This window comes from Mus caroli, chromosome 10 (assembly GCF_900094665.2).
Source record: "Mus caroli chromosome 10, CAROLI_EIJ_v1.1, whole genome shotgun sequence".
NCBI lineage: Eukaryota > Metazoa > Chordata > Mammalia > Rodentia > Muridae > Mus > Mus caroli.
In genome coordinates, this window is record NC_034579.1 from 36,718,241 (window position 1) to 36,732,159 (window position 13,919).

Consider the following 13,919-nt stretch of genomic DNA (forward strand, 5'->3'; position numbering starts at 1 on the left):
ACTGTCAACCTGACTGGACTGAGAGGCTCCTAGATTAGTGAAGCACACCTAAGTTCATCTTCCAAAGGCTGTGGCATCACTTGTGGTGGTAAAAAGTAGGCAGTGGGCAGGTCAATAGGGACAAGTTCTTGGGAACTGTCCTGCCTGTCCCCATCCTGTCTCCTCCTCTGCTTAGACGGGAAAGTGCACCTTGACTAGAGTGATACTTTGCTGAAGCATACAGCGCCAAACAAACACGGACAAACCCTACAGAGAGATGGACTAAAGGAAATCTTTCATGCCTTAGGCTTCTGTCGGGCATTTTGTCAGTGGTGAGACTACTGCAGTAAGACCCTGAAAGGCATTTCTACCGCTGACCTAGAAATGCGCTTCTGAACTTCACACAAGCAAAGGTACACGGGGAGCAAAAGGCTGGGCTCAAAGACATTTGCTCTGGAGCATCGTGGACACACAATCATGATAACTAACTAACAGCACCGTCATGCTACTAAGAAGCGCATTGTAGAACAGTTAGCATCACAAAGCTGACTCACATTGCCGCAAAGGGCAAGAGCAGACTGTAAGTCATGTGCACAGCAGAAGTACATTCATGTTTGCCTAAGCATGAGCAACTGGCAGCCTCTGGGGGTGCAGATTATGATTTATTTGTGAGATACTCTGTACTTTCTAAGACTGACTCATAATATGTTTAATTGAAAAGAAATCAATCATTCTAGAACCTTCCATGTTCTTTATTGCAGATACAAGGTTAACAAGAACCTGGCTGTTGGAGTTTTATAATTTATTAAGAAGCTGGTTTGTGTGTGTGTGTGTGTGTCTGTGTGTATGTGTGTGTGCCTGTGTGTGTGTCTGTGTCTGTGTGATGGGAAGAGCCAGGGGACAAGGTGGAGTGGTTAGGGAAGGGAGCAGGTTGTGGTCTACAGACCTAACTGCAAAGACCCGAAGGGAACCAAGCTAAGCAAAACCACAACAGGGTGAAGCCCAGGGAAGGGGCAGGGTGGTAGCAGCAGAAAGAGCCAAGGATTACAGGCAGATGGAGCCACAGCCCGTGTTCCCAGGTCATAGGAAGACATTTGATTTTAAAAGTAATGGAAACCCCAGGAAGTGTCTTTGTTTGTGTTTGTTTTGAAGAGAAGAGTGATAAGACTGATTTAACTTTATTTTTTAGTTATTTTTTAATTTTTTAAGCATTTTAATGAGTGTGAATTCCACAGCATGCACCCCAGTTCCACTCATCCTTCCGTCCACACCCTTTACCTACCCTCTGCCCTTGTGACCTCTCAACAAAAGAACATGAACAAACAAGACAACTCTTGCTATGGAAGCTGTGATGCATCAGCGTGTCAGTCACACAGTGCACCCTCTGTCCACACAGCGTTACTGCCAACGCTCTTTGTCATGAGCCATTGGTCTGCCTCAAGGCCGCTGGCTTCTGCTACACTATCAATAGCAAACTTCACTGGGACTCCTCTTAGATACCCTGCTGTTACCCGGTGCCATGGAGACCCTGCAGCTTTGGATGTGCAGGACCCACCCCTTCATGTGCTGCAGCAGTGCATAGATAGGGTGGATGTTAGGGTGGGCCAGTTCAGAGCACTGAATCTGGGTTTGTGTGGGTAGCTGCCTTGGTCAGCTTTCCTGTACTGACTTGACATTAGAACATAGAAGTCACACTGCCTGAGAGGCACACGTGCCCGCATGTGGCGTGAGTGAGCACAACAACGCTGAGTTAAGTGTGTGGTGGAGAGATGGGAGGGAAGGGGAGAGGAACTGTGTACACTATGAAGTGAGGCAGAACTGGAGGCCTGTCTACGCTGCCACCTGAGGCCACGGGGATGCCCCGGCCTGTGCCAACACGGAGGCCCTTGTCTGGGTCCATGGCCATGCAGGAGTGGGGTCTGTGTTAATATTCATGGCCCATGTGTCCACCAAAGGCCGTTTGGACACCCCTGGCCTGGGGTGCCACGTTGATGTCTAAGTGCAGAGCTGTCTGCGACCCTTACCTGCAGTGTAGGAGAGCTGGCCCTGATCATGTGAGCATGGGAAAGCCAGCCCCACCCCTCACTAGCTGCAGCACTCAGGAGAACTGACCCCCAACCCTGTCCAGGACAGTGCCAGAGAGCTGGCCCTGATAACATGAGCAGGAGAGAGCTGGTCTATTTTGCTGGCTGCTGCAGACAGGAGTGCTGGCTCTCGGGGCTCAGCTGCAGGACAGCTGCCACCCAAGCCCAGATCCAAGGCTTTGAGTTGGCCTTCCCCCAACATTTACCCAACCTATGAACAGCCAAAGCACATGAAGGAGCAGGTCCTGCAGAACAAAGCTGCAGCAGCAGGAGATCCTAGAGGAGTCCCACTGAGGCCCCAGTATCGATAGTGTAGCAGAAGCCAGAAGCCTGAACCAGACCAATGACTCATGGCAATGAACCTTTCAAAGTAAAGATGTTTGGGCAAAGGGTATATTGTATGACACACTGTATATTGTCCACGGCAAGATCTTTCTTTCTTTCTCTTTTGTTTTGTTTTTATTTATTTTATTTATTTTTTGTTCTCTTTTTTTGGGGGGGTTGCAAGGGCAGAGGGCAGATATGAAGGGATGGGAAGGTGAATGGGGTTAAGGTGCATGATGGGAAATTCAGAAAGAATCAATCAAAAGGAAACCATCCTCAGCATAAGCAGTTCCCCTGGGAAAAATAAATAAACCAGACAGCCTACGAGCAAGCAGCAGGTAGCGATAGTAGACTCCAAGATGAGTCAGAGCCACCGCAGCTTCTGAGAGATGCTGTTGCCCAAACTGTCTGCTGTGGAGAGGGCTCAGGGTACATCTCAGTAGCAAAATACTTATTTGTCATGTAAAAGCCCTGAGTTTGATCCCACTATGAAAGGCAGGGAAGGGGCAGAGGAGAAGATGGGATGGGAGGGGGGGCAGGAAATAACAGAAGGCTTCCATTTGTATTTAGGACATAGAGTCAACACGATTTGCTAACACAGGAGACTGTGGTAAGATGGCTGATAAGGAACCTGAAGGATTTAAGGATGGTTCTTAGATATGAGGTGGAAAAAATGAGTGGAGAAACAGGTTAAAGATAATTAAGAGCCTCTAGAAATGGCAAATTTGGCTCAGAATGTGTATGGCTGCTGTGTGTGTGTGTGTGTGTGTGTGTGTGTGTGTGTGTGCGTGTGTGTGTGTGTGCGTGTGTGTGGTGGGTGTGTGATGGGTATGTTGTATGTGTGTGGTAGGTATGTATGGGGTGTGGGGGGGGGGGGTTATGTGGTAGATATGTGTGGTATGTGTGTGTGTGTTGTTTAGGAGTCAAATCCAGGGCCTTACACATGCTGGGCAAGGGTTCTACCAATAAACCAAGTCTCTGGCTTTTGTTTCTGTGAGTCAGGGTCTCACTGTGTAGCTTAGCTTTAAACTTGCTGTGTAGTCCAACCTGGCCTTGAACTCAAGATCATTCTGCCTTAGCACCCCAAGTGCTGTGACTATAGCGCACCTCATCAAGCACAGTTACTTTGAGACTCATATATTAGAGAAATATGGCAGGAAGAGATTAATCTGGACCCAACACCCTTGTTCCCTAGCGTCTGACCTAGGGATATTTCACTTTGCGTCGTAAAAGTTATTTTGCAAATATAACTGAATATATAACTCATAACAACTTCAAAATAACAGGGAAATTTTCTGAATTATCTGTAGTTATGTGAATCCTTTAAAGGCAGAAGAGGAAGGCAGAGGGGGTCATATAGTAATCTGAAGGGCAAAATGGATTCAGTGTGCCAATGAGGGCTATAAAACAGAGCAAGTCACAGGTCACCTCTGGAATCAGAGCCAGCTGCCCATGAGAACATGGGGCCTCAGCCCCACAATTGCATGGAATTCTGCCACCAGCCGGAAACAGTCGGGAAGCCTGCACATCACAGCGGGCTAACTGACGGGCTGGCCTTACTGTCATTCCGGCTTTCTCCTCAGTAGAGAACACAAGTTAGTCAACAGGAGGGTGAGGCAGGCATGCAGATGTGTCTGATCATCAAATATATGAGGAGGCCCCAAGGGTAAAAGTGCAGAAGGAGATGAGAGGATGAAGGTTTAGACATAGAGCAGCCACCCAGAGTCTGGGGAAAGAGGAAGTATTGGCCCAGACCAAAGTTGAATGGGTAAGAGAGACAGAGAAGGAACCAAGAAATATGGCAACATGGAGACTGCTGGCAATCCTGACATAGGTACAAGAGAGTCTGCTCAAGCCAGAAGAGAGCTGGGGCTGTAGCAGGAGTGAGACATGGGGCTAGAGAGAGACGGGAGGTTGGATAGAAAACACTCCTGGGCTCTTGTTAACAGAAAGAGACGCAGAAGACAGAGAAAAACTGTGCGCAACAACAAGGGCATACTATAGGAATGCAAGAGCAGGTTGCAACTCAGAACAGAGCAGAGAGCAGAGACATCATCATAAGGCAGGCTCTGTGCAGATATGCACGGTTTCTGCAGTTGGCAGGGAAGGGAAGCCCATGTTAGTGGCTGGGGTTCAGGGTCATAGAGGAGAGGACAAGGCATGGAGCAGTCATTCTGGGGATCTGGAGAAAGGCTGTGCTAGGGAATAGTGTCATAAGACTATCACACTGTCTGCAGTGTGCTGCCTCCAACCTGCACTGAGAGACAACTTAGAGCTTCCCCTGTCATGTCTAACTGCTGTGGTGGCACAAGGGGTGGAGAGACTTGGCTTTATCAGTCATCAGTGGCTTTCCAGATGCTATGAGGACATTTTTTTTTTTTTTTTTTTGGCAATTGTTTTTTTCTGCTATAGCCAAAGAATAGGGTTTACTCATTAAACTCTGTGTCATGCCGATGACCTCGGGAGGTCATCTCACTATCTGTGATAAGCCAAAGTGTTCTCCATGCATTCCCCTGCATGTTCCCTTTCAGAAGTAAGCCAAGAAGGGAAAATGAGGGGTCCCCGAAGGGCTCCTCCTGGCACTGGGGAAATCAGCTCAATACTGCCTGTGAGTGAGCATGGCGGTCTTCACTTGGTGAGCATGCATTTTATTTTTTGAAATATGTTTGAAAAGAATATGGTCCACTTCTATGTATTTACTACACTTAAATTATACATTTGCATTTTGTGTGGGTGTACATGTGTGTGTGCATATGTGCACGTGTGCATGTGTGTATGTGTGTGTGTTCTATAATTAAGTACAGTGGGCAGTCTGTTTTTTCCCCTTATAGTAGGATTTAAAATCAAGATGCTGAAGCAAGAAACTACAGGCTTGGCAAAATTTAAATATTAAAAAGGGGGGCAGGGGGACAGTTTCACAGGGAATTAAAGGTCCTTCCTGGCACCTAAGGGAGACGCCTAGGTAACTGTGCTTTTCCAGTAAGGCACCCTCCACACACCTGGGAAAGCTGTCAGGTTGGAAGCCAGCAGATGCTCTCTAGAGACAAAACCCTGAACACACTGACATGTGACCTCAAGAACTGTTGCGTGTGCATGTGTGTATTTGAGATAGACCATGTTATGTTTCCCAGGCTACATTCAAACTCATAGGTTCGACTGTCTTTCTACCTCAGCTACCCAACTGGGACCACCAGCCTGAATAACAGTGTCTGCTTTAAGCACTATTTTTAGAATGGGTCCAACAAGAGGTCCAAAGAGTGGTTTACACAGCAACCATCTGTCTATACAACAGGACCAAATCCCAATCACTTAATCTCAGTACCTCAGTGTCTTAATCCTGACTATCTTCCTGCTCAGCCCAGAGGCATCACACAGACTGACTGAAAGAAGACCTTTCCATACTCAGCCTTATGTAATACTCAGTTATGACAATATAAGGTGCACACCCCAGTGTCACCATGCTTCTTAAAATAAAGATGTGCTACAGCCGCGTTACTCACGGAGCCTTTCATAACACCTCACCCTCCAGTTTGCATAACTTGGCTGTACGGTGCTATCTGTACACACTGATCCCCAGCACCGGCCTTACCCTCTAAACTGTGCCTGTCTTTCTAAATCGTCTATATACCTACATTCACTTCTGTCTTCCAGTCCTGCTAAGCAACCTTGGTCCTTAAGTGTCAATCAGGATCCCCATTGCAAGAGCAATGGAGACAGGAGAGGGCTGGGAGGGTAGATGGACGCTGCTTCTCTAAGAGCAGTCCTAAACCTTTATCATGGAGGCACACACCCAGCAGCCTGTCCCTGCTGCATACACATGTAGCCTTCTGTCTTCTGTCTCCACAGAGATCTGGAAGCCTGAACTCCACAATGCCAGGGAATGTGATCATACTCAGAAACAGCGTCTTTGTAGATATAATCAAATTAAGATGCAATCACACTGGGGTACAGCAGGCTCTTGATCCAGTAAGGCTAGTTGGCGTCCCCATAAGAAAAGGAAAGGGAAACACGGAAGAGAACATCACAAAGACTAACCTCAACACAAGGAGTAAACGTGTGGGAAGACAGGAGGCAGAGGCTATAGGAGGACCACCGGGCCAGTCAGCAGCCACCGGCAGACAGAAGCAAGGGCAGATTCTCATCCACAGCTTTCAGTGGGAACTGCCCTACCGACACTGTAAGACTTCAGGCATCCACAACTGGAAGACAGTGTCTGCTGGTTATGATAGTTTAGTTATGTGGTTTGCTTCTGGTGAGTGAGCTCTGGCATGCAGTAAGATGTCATTCTCAGGATTAAGTAACCTATGGGAGACTCTCCTGCCAGCAGCCTCACTAACAGGCTCTTTCCATAGCCATTTGTGAAGCAGCAAGCGTCCTGTGCCCTCGAGACAGAACTGGAATCTGTCAACAAACACAAGGGCTTGGAGATGGCTCCTTCCCTAGCTAGGACTTCAAATGAGATGGCCTGATTACTATCCCAACTGCAGCCTTCGGACTCTAAGCAGGAGAGCCCAGCCCCACCCCCAACCGTGTCTGGCCCACTGACCCACAAAGACTGTGGAGACAGTAGCGCATTGCTTTCCCTTGCCTTGCATGGTTCTTTGTTGCATACAAACAGCCATAGCTGACTCACTTCCATTTGCTCTGGGCCTCGTAAATGTTGACAATAAATGTTGATGCCTAGGGATGTTTCTCAGGCTCCTATTGCTCCGGACTCTCTTGCAACTCCCTCAGTGTGAGCACGTGTATCATTTTACTTGAGAGAAGGTTTCCAGTTCTAACCCCTGATCCGTGGCTGTCAGGGCCTCTTGGTCCTCCAGGGCAACTAACTAGCTAGGGCCCAGGACACCCCAAAGCCGTCAGCCTGTTTCCATCTGGTTACCATTAAACACTCCTGTTCCGTAAGGTTTACTCTAAGTATGCAGGCAGTTCTCAGCATATAGCACTCTCCTCAGCCATCCCTCTGCTGTAGATCTGTTGTATAGCCATCCAGCGTGAACACATGGGATCCCTCCAAAGCCAGCGCCTAGAACCCACTGAAGCCTCTCTCTCTCTTCACTTGAGGTGAAGAAGTGGGTGTGAGGCACAGGAGAGCAACAGCAGTTCATCCCAGAGAACAACTTTGCCTCCTCCCACAGTCCCTGAAGGTTTTGCCCCTCTTCCCTTCAAGAGAGGAAATCTCATAGGATTAACCCCTGGACCCTTCCTGGAGGAACTGTGTAGGGAAATGTGTCTCATAATCGCTTCAGCCTGTGATATGCATTATATATATTAACGATGGCTTCTGAATGGAGACAGGAAAAGGACCACTGGAAACCTGTACTCGAACGACTTAGTACTTGGAGGTCATAAAAGTATGATTAGGTGAGTAATTTAATGCTAATGTCATTATTCACTTCTAGCTGACATTTTTAAATTGAGTGACACATTCATAAATCACTACCTGGATGTTGACCCGTTTGAAAAAAATGATTCACCACTTTCCAGCTTCTACATTCAGAAGCAGTGAAGGAGAAAGAAAGACACAGGAGGAAGAGACCAGAAAGCCACCCACGTCCATCACATAAACACTGCAATCCTGAGTGGCAGAATGCAACAGTGCCCCTCCCACTTTAAAACACAGAGCCTGGGCATAGTAACTGCTGGCAGACTGCTTGCCTAACATGCAGAGACTTTTGTGTTTAGTCCCCAGCGCCCTATACATCAGGCATAGAGGGGCCCTCCTGCAATCCCAGCATTCAGGAAGATCAGAAGTTCAAGGTCACCCTCTGCTACTCGGCAAGATTGAGGCCAACCGAGGATATGTAAAACCTGTCTCAAAAAGGACATATTTACTTATGTATTGAATAAATAGTTTTTGAGTACCTTCTCAGTCACAAAGTCCATTTTATTTAAATTTATAAATAATTAAAACCTTATTTAAGTAAAGAGCTAAAGAGAGAAGAGTCCACGTACCAGAAGCAAAGCCGCTGAAGTGTGCGTGGTAGGACCGCCCGTGCCGGTACTCACCCGAGAAGGCGTTGCTGTAGTACCGGGACAGAGTCTGCATGATGTCCTTGGAGTGCTGGGTCCATGGCGCTATCTTTCTGTAGGTCTTTACCCGATGAACCAGCTGAGAGCCTCCGTACTGCAGGGAAAGGGTGTCTCCATGGTCTTCATAGAGTTCCTCAAACAACCTACACAGAAGGAGAACGCACAGTAGGCAGTGTTGTCACCAAGTCCATAATCCCAGCTACCAAGGAGGCTGAGCCAGGAGGATCACAAGTTCGAGGCCTGCTTGGACTCAGAGTGAATTCTAAGGCAGCCTGAGTAAGTCAGTAAGACTCTGTCCCAGAGTGTAAAATGGAGAGAGGGATTGCGTAGAGCTCAGCGATGGAGCACGCGCCCTGGGGTCAGTCTCCATCACCAAGAAAAATTAACCCAAATGATTGCACAAGCCGTCCAGGAGGCCAGACTTGGGAAAAGCCTTTTACGTTATGAATCCTTCTGAATCTCTCATGTGGACTCTTCAGCAGCTTGAAATGAGTGTAAATGTAAAATGTATTGTTTCATACAGAAAACTCCAGTGAGAAAATTAGGCACCAAAAATGTAATTTGCTAAAACTGGGCCAAGCTATGTCTAGCCATGTCAGAAGCACTCCTATCGTCCACGGTCTGCCAGGGTAACTCACTTCCCATGACACCATCTGGTCCCTCTGAGTTCCTGTTAAACACATGGTCTTGTTACAGACAGCGCCTACTTCTATTTAGGCCACTGTAATGGTGTAGCATAGACAAGGTGACTTCTAACAAGGAAGCCTTTATTTCTCGGGGTTCTAGGAGCTATGGCATCTAAGGTAAACGCATCAGCATTCGCCATCTAGCAAAGGCCCATTTAATTCAAAGGCGAGGCCGCCTTGCTTTGCCCTCGAGTGAGGAAGAAGCTCACAAACACTCCTCAGTCACTTTTAATATGTCACTTGGTCACTTTTAATATGTCACTAACCCCAGGGATAGGGATTCTGCCCTTAGATTTAAACATGTCCCAAAGATCCCATCCCCTGACACCAGCACTTTGGGGGTGAGGATTTCAATGCGGACCTATGGGTGACTGGAACATTCTGGTCTGGATGCCAGCAGCCATGCAAGCCATATACTTGCTTTTTTCACAGAGCCAACCATCGGCTCAGGAACAGGAATCCTGGGTGAAGAACCTGTCTCACGCGCTTTCTACCTCCAGCTCAGAATGTGTGCAGAAGCTGCACCATCTAGTTTGTCTGTGTACTTTGTTAATGATAACACAAGCAAACAACACAATACCCAATGGCCGTAATATACAAACACGCAGTAGAAATAGAAGTAACTTGAATGCTGTCATTTAGCCATAAACCTCAGAGAAGCTAAAGTAGAAAGGAGTTATAAAGTCCTTGTGAGTCAAGCCGGCTTTTGTCACGGCTGCCTTCCAAACGGCAGCAGGTAAGGATTACCTCACGGCATCCGTATCGAACTGCAAGTTAGGCTTGTCAATCAGCCCTAAGGAATACAGCTGGTAAGCCAGGGCACACTTGCCCACCATGAACTGTGCCGTGTTGGTGCGATCCAAACAGTCCACGCAGTTGGTTCGAAGGATCCCAGTCTACAAAGAGCACAAAGAGGTTTTCAGGGCACTGTTCAGACACCTGGACTACTTCCAAGCACAGGGAAATTCTTCCCTTGAAGTAACAGAGGAAATGCTGTGGGTGCTAATCCTGAACAAGTATTAATTTTTGGTATAGTTCAGAGTTTAAAGAACAAGTTGCTAATCATATAAGGTTATATTTACTGTTCACTTAATGTTGCTCTGACAGCATCATTAAACCCAGCCTATATTTGAATTTACTTTGAAGGCTCAACAAGATAAATCAAACATCTACTATTCTCTATATTTACTAATTAGTCAGATATGGATTTTTATCTGATCGTGCTCCTTCATCATACATTTAACTATTTAGTGGTTAAAGCTGTGCGTGTACATGTGTATTTGTGCTGTGTGTGTATGTATGTATATGAGTGTATATGTGTATGTGTGTGTGTGTGTGAGTATGTGTGTGAGGTGCCTGTATGTGCTAGTGCCCACAAAGGTCACAGATGGCATCAGTTTCCCTGAAGCAGAGTCACCCTACAGAAGGGTGGGATGGGATGGGTGCTGGGAACCAAGCTATGTCCTTTGAAAGAGCAGAAAGCCTTCACTGTCACAAGCCATGTCATGCTTAAAGTATAGCTAACAAGTGTAATGCACACTAGCTTGTTTTATAAAAGCAATCTCACCTGTTAGTTCCATATTCTTGTTTTTAATTTCCAGTAATAAAAATTTATATGTAGAAAGATGTATAGGCTGTATAGTATCAGCTATACATATTTATATAAGATTTAAACACTAGCAAGAAGGCTTTTTAAAAAAATCTTTCCAAGTTATCAATAATTTTGCATTAATACCTCTTCATATTTGCCAATAGAAAACATTACAAAAAGTGAATTGGGTACGTATGGCAGCAGACACCTGTAATCCCAGCACCTGGGAAGCAAATGCAGGTAGGGTCTCTGTGAGTTCAAGGAAAGCCTAGTCTATAGAGTGAGTGTCTGGCTAGGCTGGGCTGCAGAGTGAGACCCTGTCTCAAACAAAACAAAACAAAAAATAAAAACTAAGTCCTAAACCCCCAAAACATACCGACCATGGACACCGATTGTACTCATTGTGAATATAACATTATCCATACCTGGAGCCGACCAGTGGGAATCACATGACCTCCTAGTTCATTCCACCTGCGCGTAAAAATAGATGCTTTACATTCCACTGTCGTCCACTGTCATCCAGCGCTGGGAACCAAACCCAGCCCTGGGCTCCCAGAGCACATGCGCTACGACTAAGCCACACCCCTGAGCACATGCACTAAAACTAAGCCACACCCCAACCTTGTTTTCTATTTTTAAAAGGGGCGGGGATTGCATAATATATATCTGAAGATTCTAAGAGCTACAGCAATAGAAGGGAAGATGTCTGACATCGGATACTTCTGCTCTCTTGCTCTGTTAGATGTGAATAACTGAGACAGGCAGTCACCACACTCAAAGAAAGCTTGGGATGGAGGCATCGTAAGGTGCCCATGTCTCTTGGGCACCCTCTCTGTGTTCTACCAGAGTGCCTTGGCTTTCCTTCAAGCCCATATCTTTCTCCAGTCTCTGTAACCATGCACAACTGCAGGCGCCTCCCTAGTAAAGCCTTCCACAGCTTTGTCTTCTCCCTGTACCTTAAGATTCCCTGAAATGCAAACCCTGCAAACGATAGCAGAAGGCTTCTTGCAAACGTAGACACTGTGTTTGATTTGGGCTTCCTCATCCCACCGCCATAGTTAACTATGTTGAGAATCAAATGCTGGAAATACATGGTATTGGTTCCTTTACATATAAATAAGGGATGCATCCTTTTTCGGGAGCCACCAGCAAACAAGCTGCGAGCAATCACTATGGCAGGCTGCCAGACTCTACTTTCATGAAAGTAGCCACTGTCAGTCAGAAAGACTACCCTGCTCTACTAAATAGTAAACAATGAAGTCCCTACAAACAAGTTTACTTTATGCACATTTTATGTCATGTTTCTTCTACACAGAGGATGATACGACTCCCATGGCTTCCACCTGAAGGTACATAACCACTGCAGGAGTTCCCAAGCACACAGGGAATGTTCCAAACACTGTCCATCCATCCGTTCGCCTATCCATCCGTCCATCCGTCCATCTGTCCATCCGTCCTCTAGTTAGCACAGACTTCTTGTACTCATGATATTTTATTTTTGAGTGTGTGCATGTGCACACCTGTGTATGTGTGCGTGCACCCATGTGCACACTCTCGAGCTGCAAGCATGTGGAAGCAACTCTCCGCTTCCGAGTGCTGGAGTTACAGGCACACACAGCCATGCCTAGGTTCTCACATGGGTTCAGGCCATTCACAAGCAGGACCTCATGCTTGCAAGGCAGGTACTGTCACTCACTAAGTCCTCTCCCTAACCCCTACAATATTTGTACCCAGAACAAATACCTTGACTTGCGTTTTCTTTGTGTATGTGGTAGTGCTGTGCTGGGTGGGGTGTTTGTGTACCTCACAGTACCCAATACGAAGGTCAAAGGACAACATGCGGGCATCATTTCCTAATCTATGGGGACCAGGATACAGGCTAGGTGGAAAAAGCCTTTAACTGCTGAGCCACTGTGCCCCGGGTATTTGCCTCCCTCTGCTCCCACCCCCACCCCCAAGCTGGGATGGCAACCACATGTCACCCTGGCTTGGTGGTGTGGCTCTAGGGGCTGAATGCAGGTGATCAAGCTTGTATAGCAAAAATTCCACACCCCCATCTCTCACGTAAGATTTTAAGTATCATACACACTTTTCATCTGGCCGTAAAATGCTGCAGTAAGAATCAGGACGGTTTACAAAGAATCCTGTCTTCTTTACCACGCTTTCTGCAATCACATTCAGCCGATCGAGAACGTTGCACAGCTTACTGAAAGACGAAAGCAGGAGAAAGAGAACTTAGGTGTCAACAAATATTTGCTTTTCCATCTAAAGCAAACAACATCAGTAGTAACTATGTTCGGGGACTTAATTGTTTTAATCTTGTAGTTTATGAAACAGAAACATGGAAATAATTAAGCTGGAAATATATGTACTCAATAACTAACAAGCCAATAGCATATCAAATACCGGCATATTCCTCACTCTTGGCACCCAACGTTCCTGTGAGCCTTCCCCTCCTTGGTAGCTGTCAGTCAAATCCCTACATAACCAGGCAATGACTATGCACAGTGCAGCAGCAGGGGGAGAAAAATGGGGACATAAGCTAATATGACTGTTTCAAACTAGTTAACTAACATGCTCCAGGAAGTGGGTGCACATGTGCATGCCTGCAGCACTAACTCCATAAAGATTCAGCATTAAAAAACCACAAACAAAACAATATGGTGATGAAGAGGTCAGCTCAGGACCTGTGGAAAATTCCACCTGACCCCTCCCCTCCTGGAAGAGAGAGGTCGTGAAGTACCTAGGCACCCCTCCCTTCCTTCCCTCTGGAAGGGAGAGGCTAATTACATGCCTCAGACCACAGAGGGGTGGGGGTGCGGGACTGACCTGTGGGGGGGAGGCACAGAGCACGTAGACACATTTCCCACAGCAGACTGACCATTAGCCACCTACAGACAAGAGAAGTCCTTGCCACCTCATTCCTTAAAGACCAGTCAGTTTAAAAGTCACACTGTTCTGCCAATCACATTATGCCTAGTGACTGCTGCTCTGAAAACTATTTAAAAAGTCGCTTTGCAGGGTTGTTCTCTCTCTTCTTCCTGTACAGGGATGGAGACATGCTGGAACAATAAAATTCCTCTTGCAGCCGGGCTTGGTGGCACACACCTTTAATTCCAGCACTCCAGAGGCAGAGACAGGTGGATTTCTGAGTTCGAGGCCAGCCTGGTCTACAGAGTGAGTTCCAGGACAGCCAGGGCTACACAGAGAAACCCTGTCTCA

General features: G+C 46.8%; 1 protein-coding gene across 1 annotated transcript in view; it reads right to left on the minus strand.

Moving 5' to 3' along the window:
• Positions 1-13,919, minus strand: part of Fig4 (FIG4 phosphoinositide 5-phosphatase) — a 114,309-nt gene that overhangs the window by 53,518 nt on the left and 46,872 nt on the right. The window contains exons 12-15 of the mRNA XM_021173871.2: positions 12,787-12,903; positions 11,123-11,168; positions 9,854-10,002; positions 8,397-8,563 (exon numbers count right to left, since the gene is read on the minus strand). Of these exons, the coding sequence (XP_021029530.1) occupies positions 8,397-8,563; positions 9,854-10,002; positions 11,123-11,168; positions 12,787-12,903 (479 nt within the window). The remainder of the gene's footprint in view (positions 1-8,396; positions 8,564-9,853; positions 10,003-11,122; positions 11,169-12,786; positions 12,904-13,919) is intronic.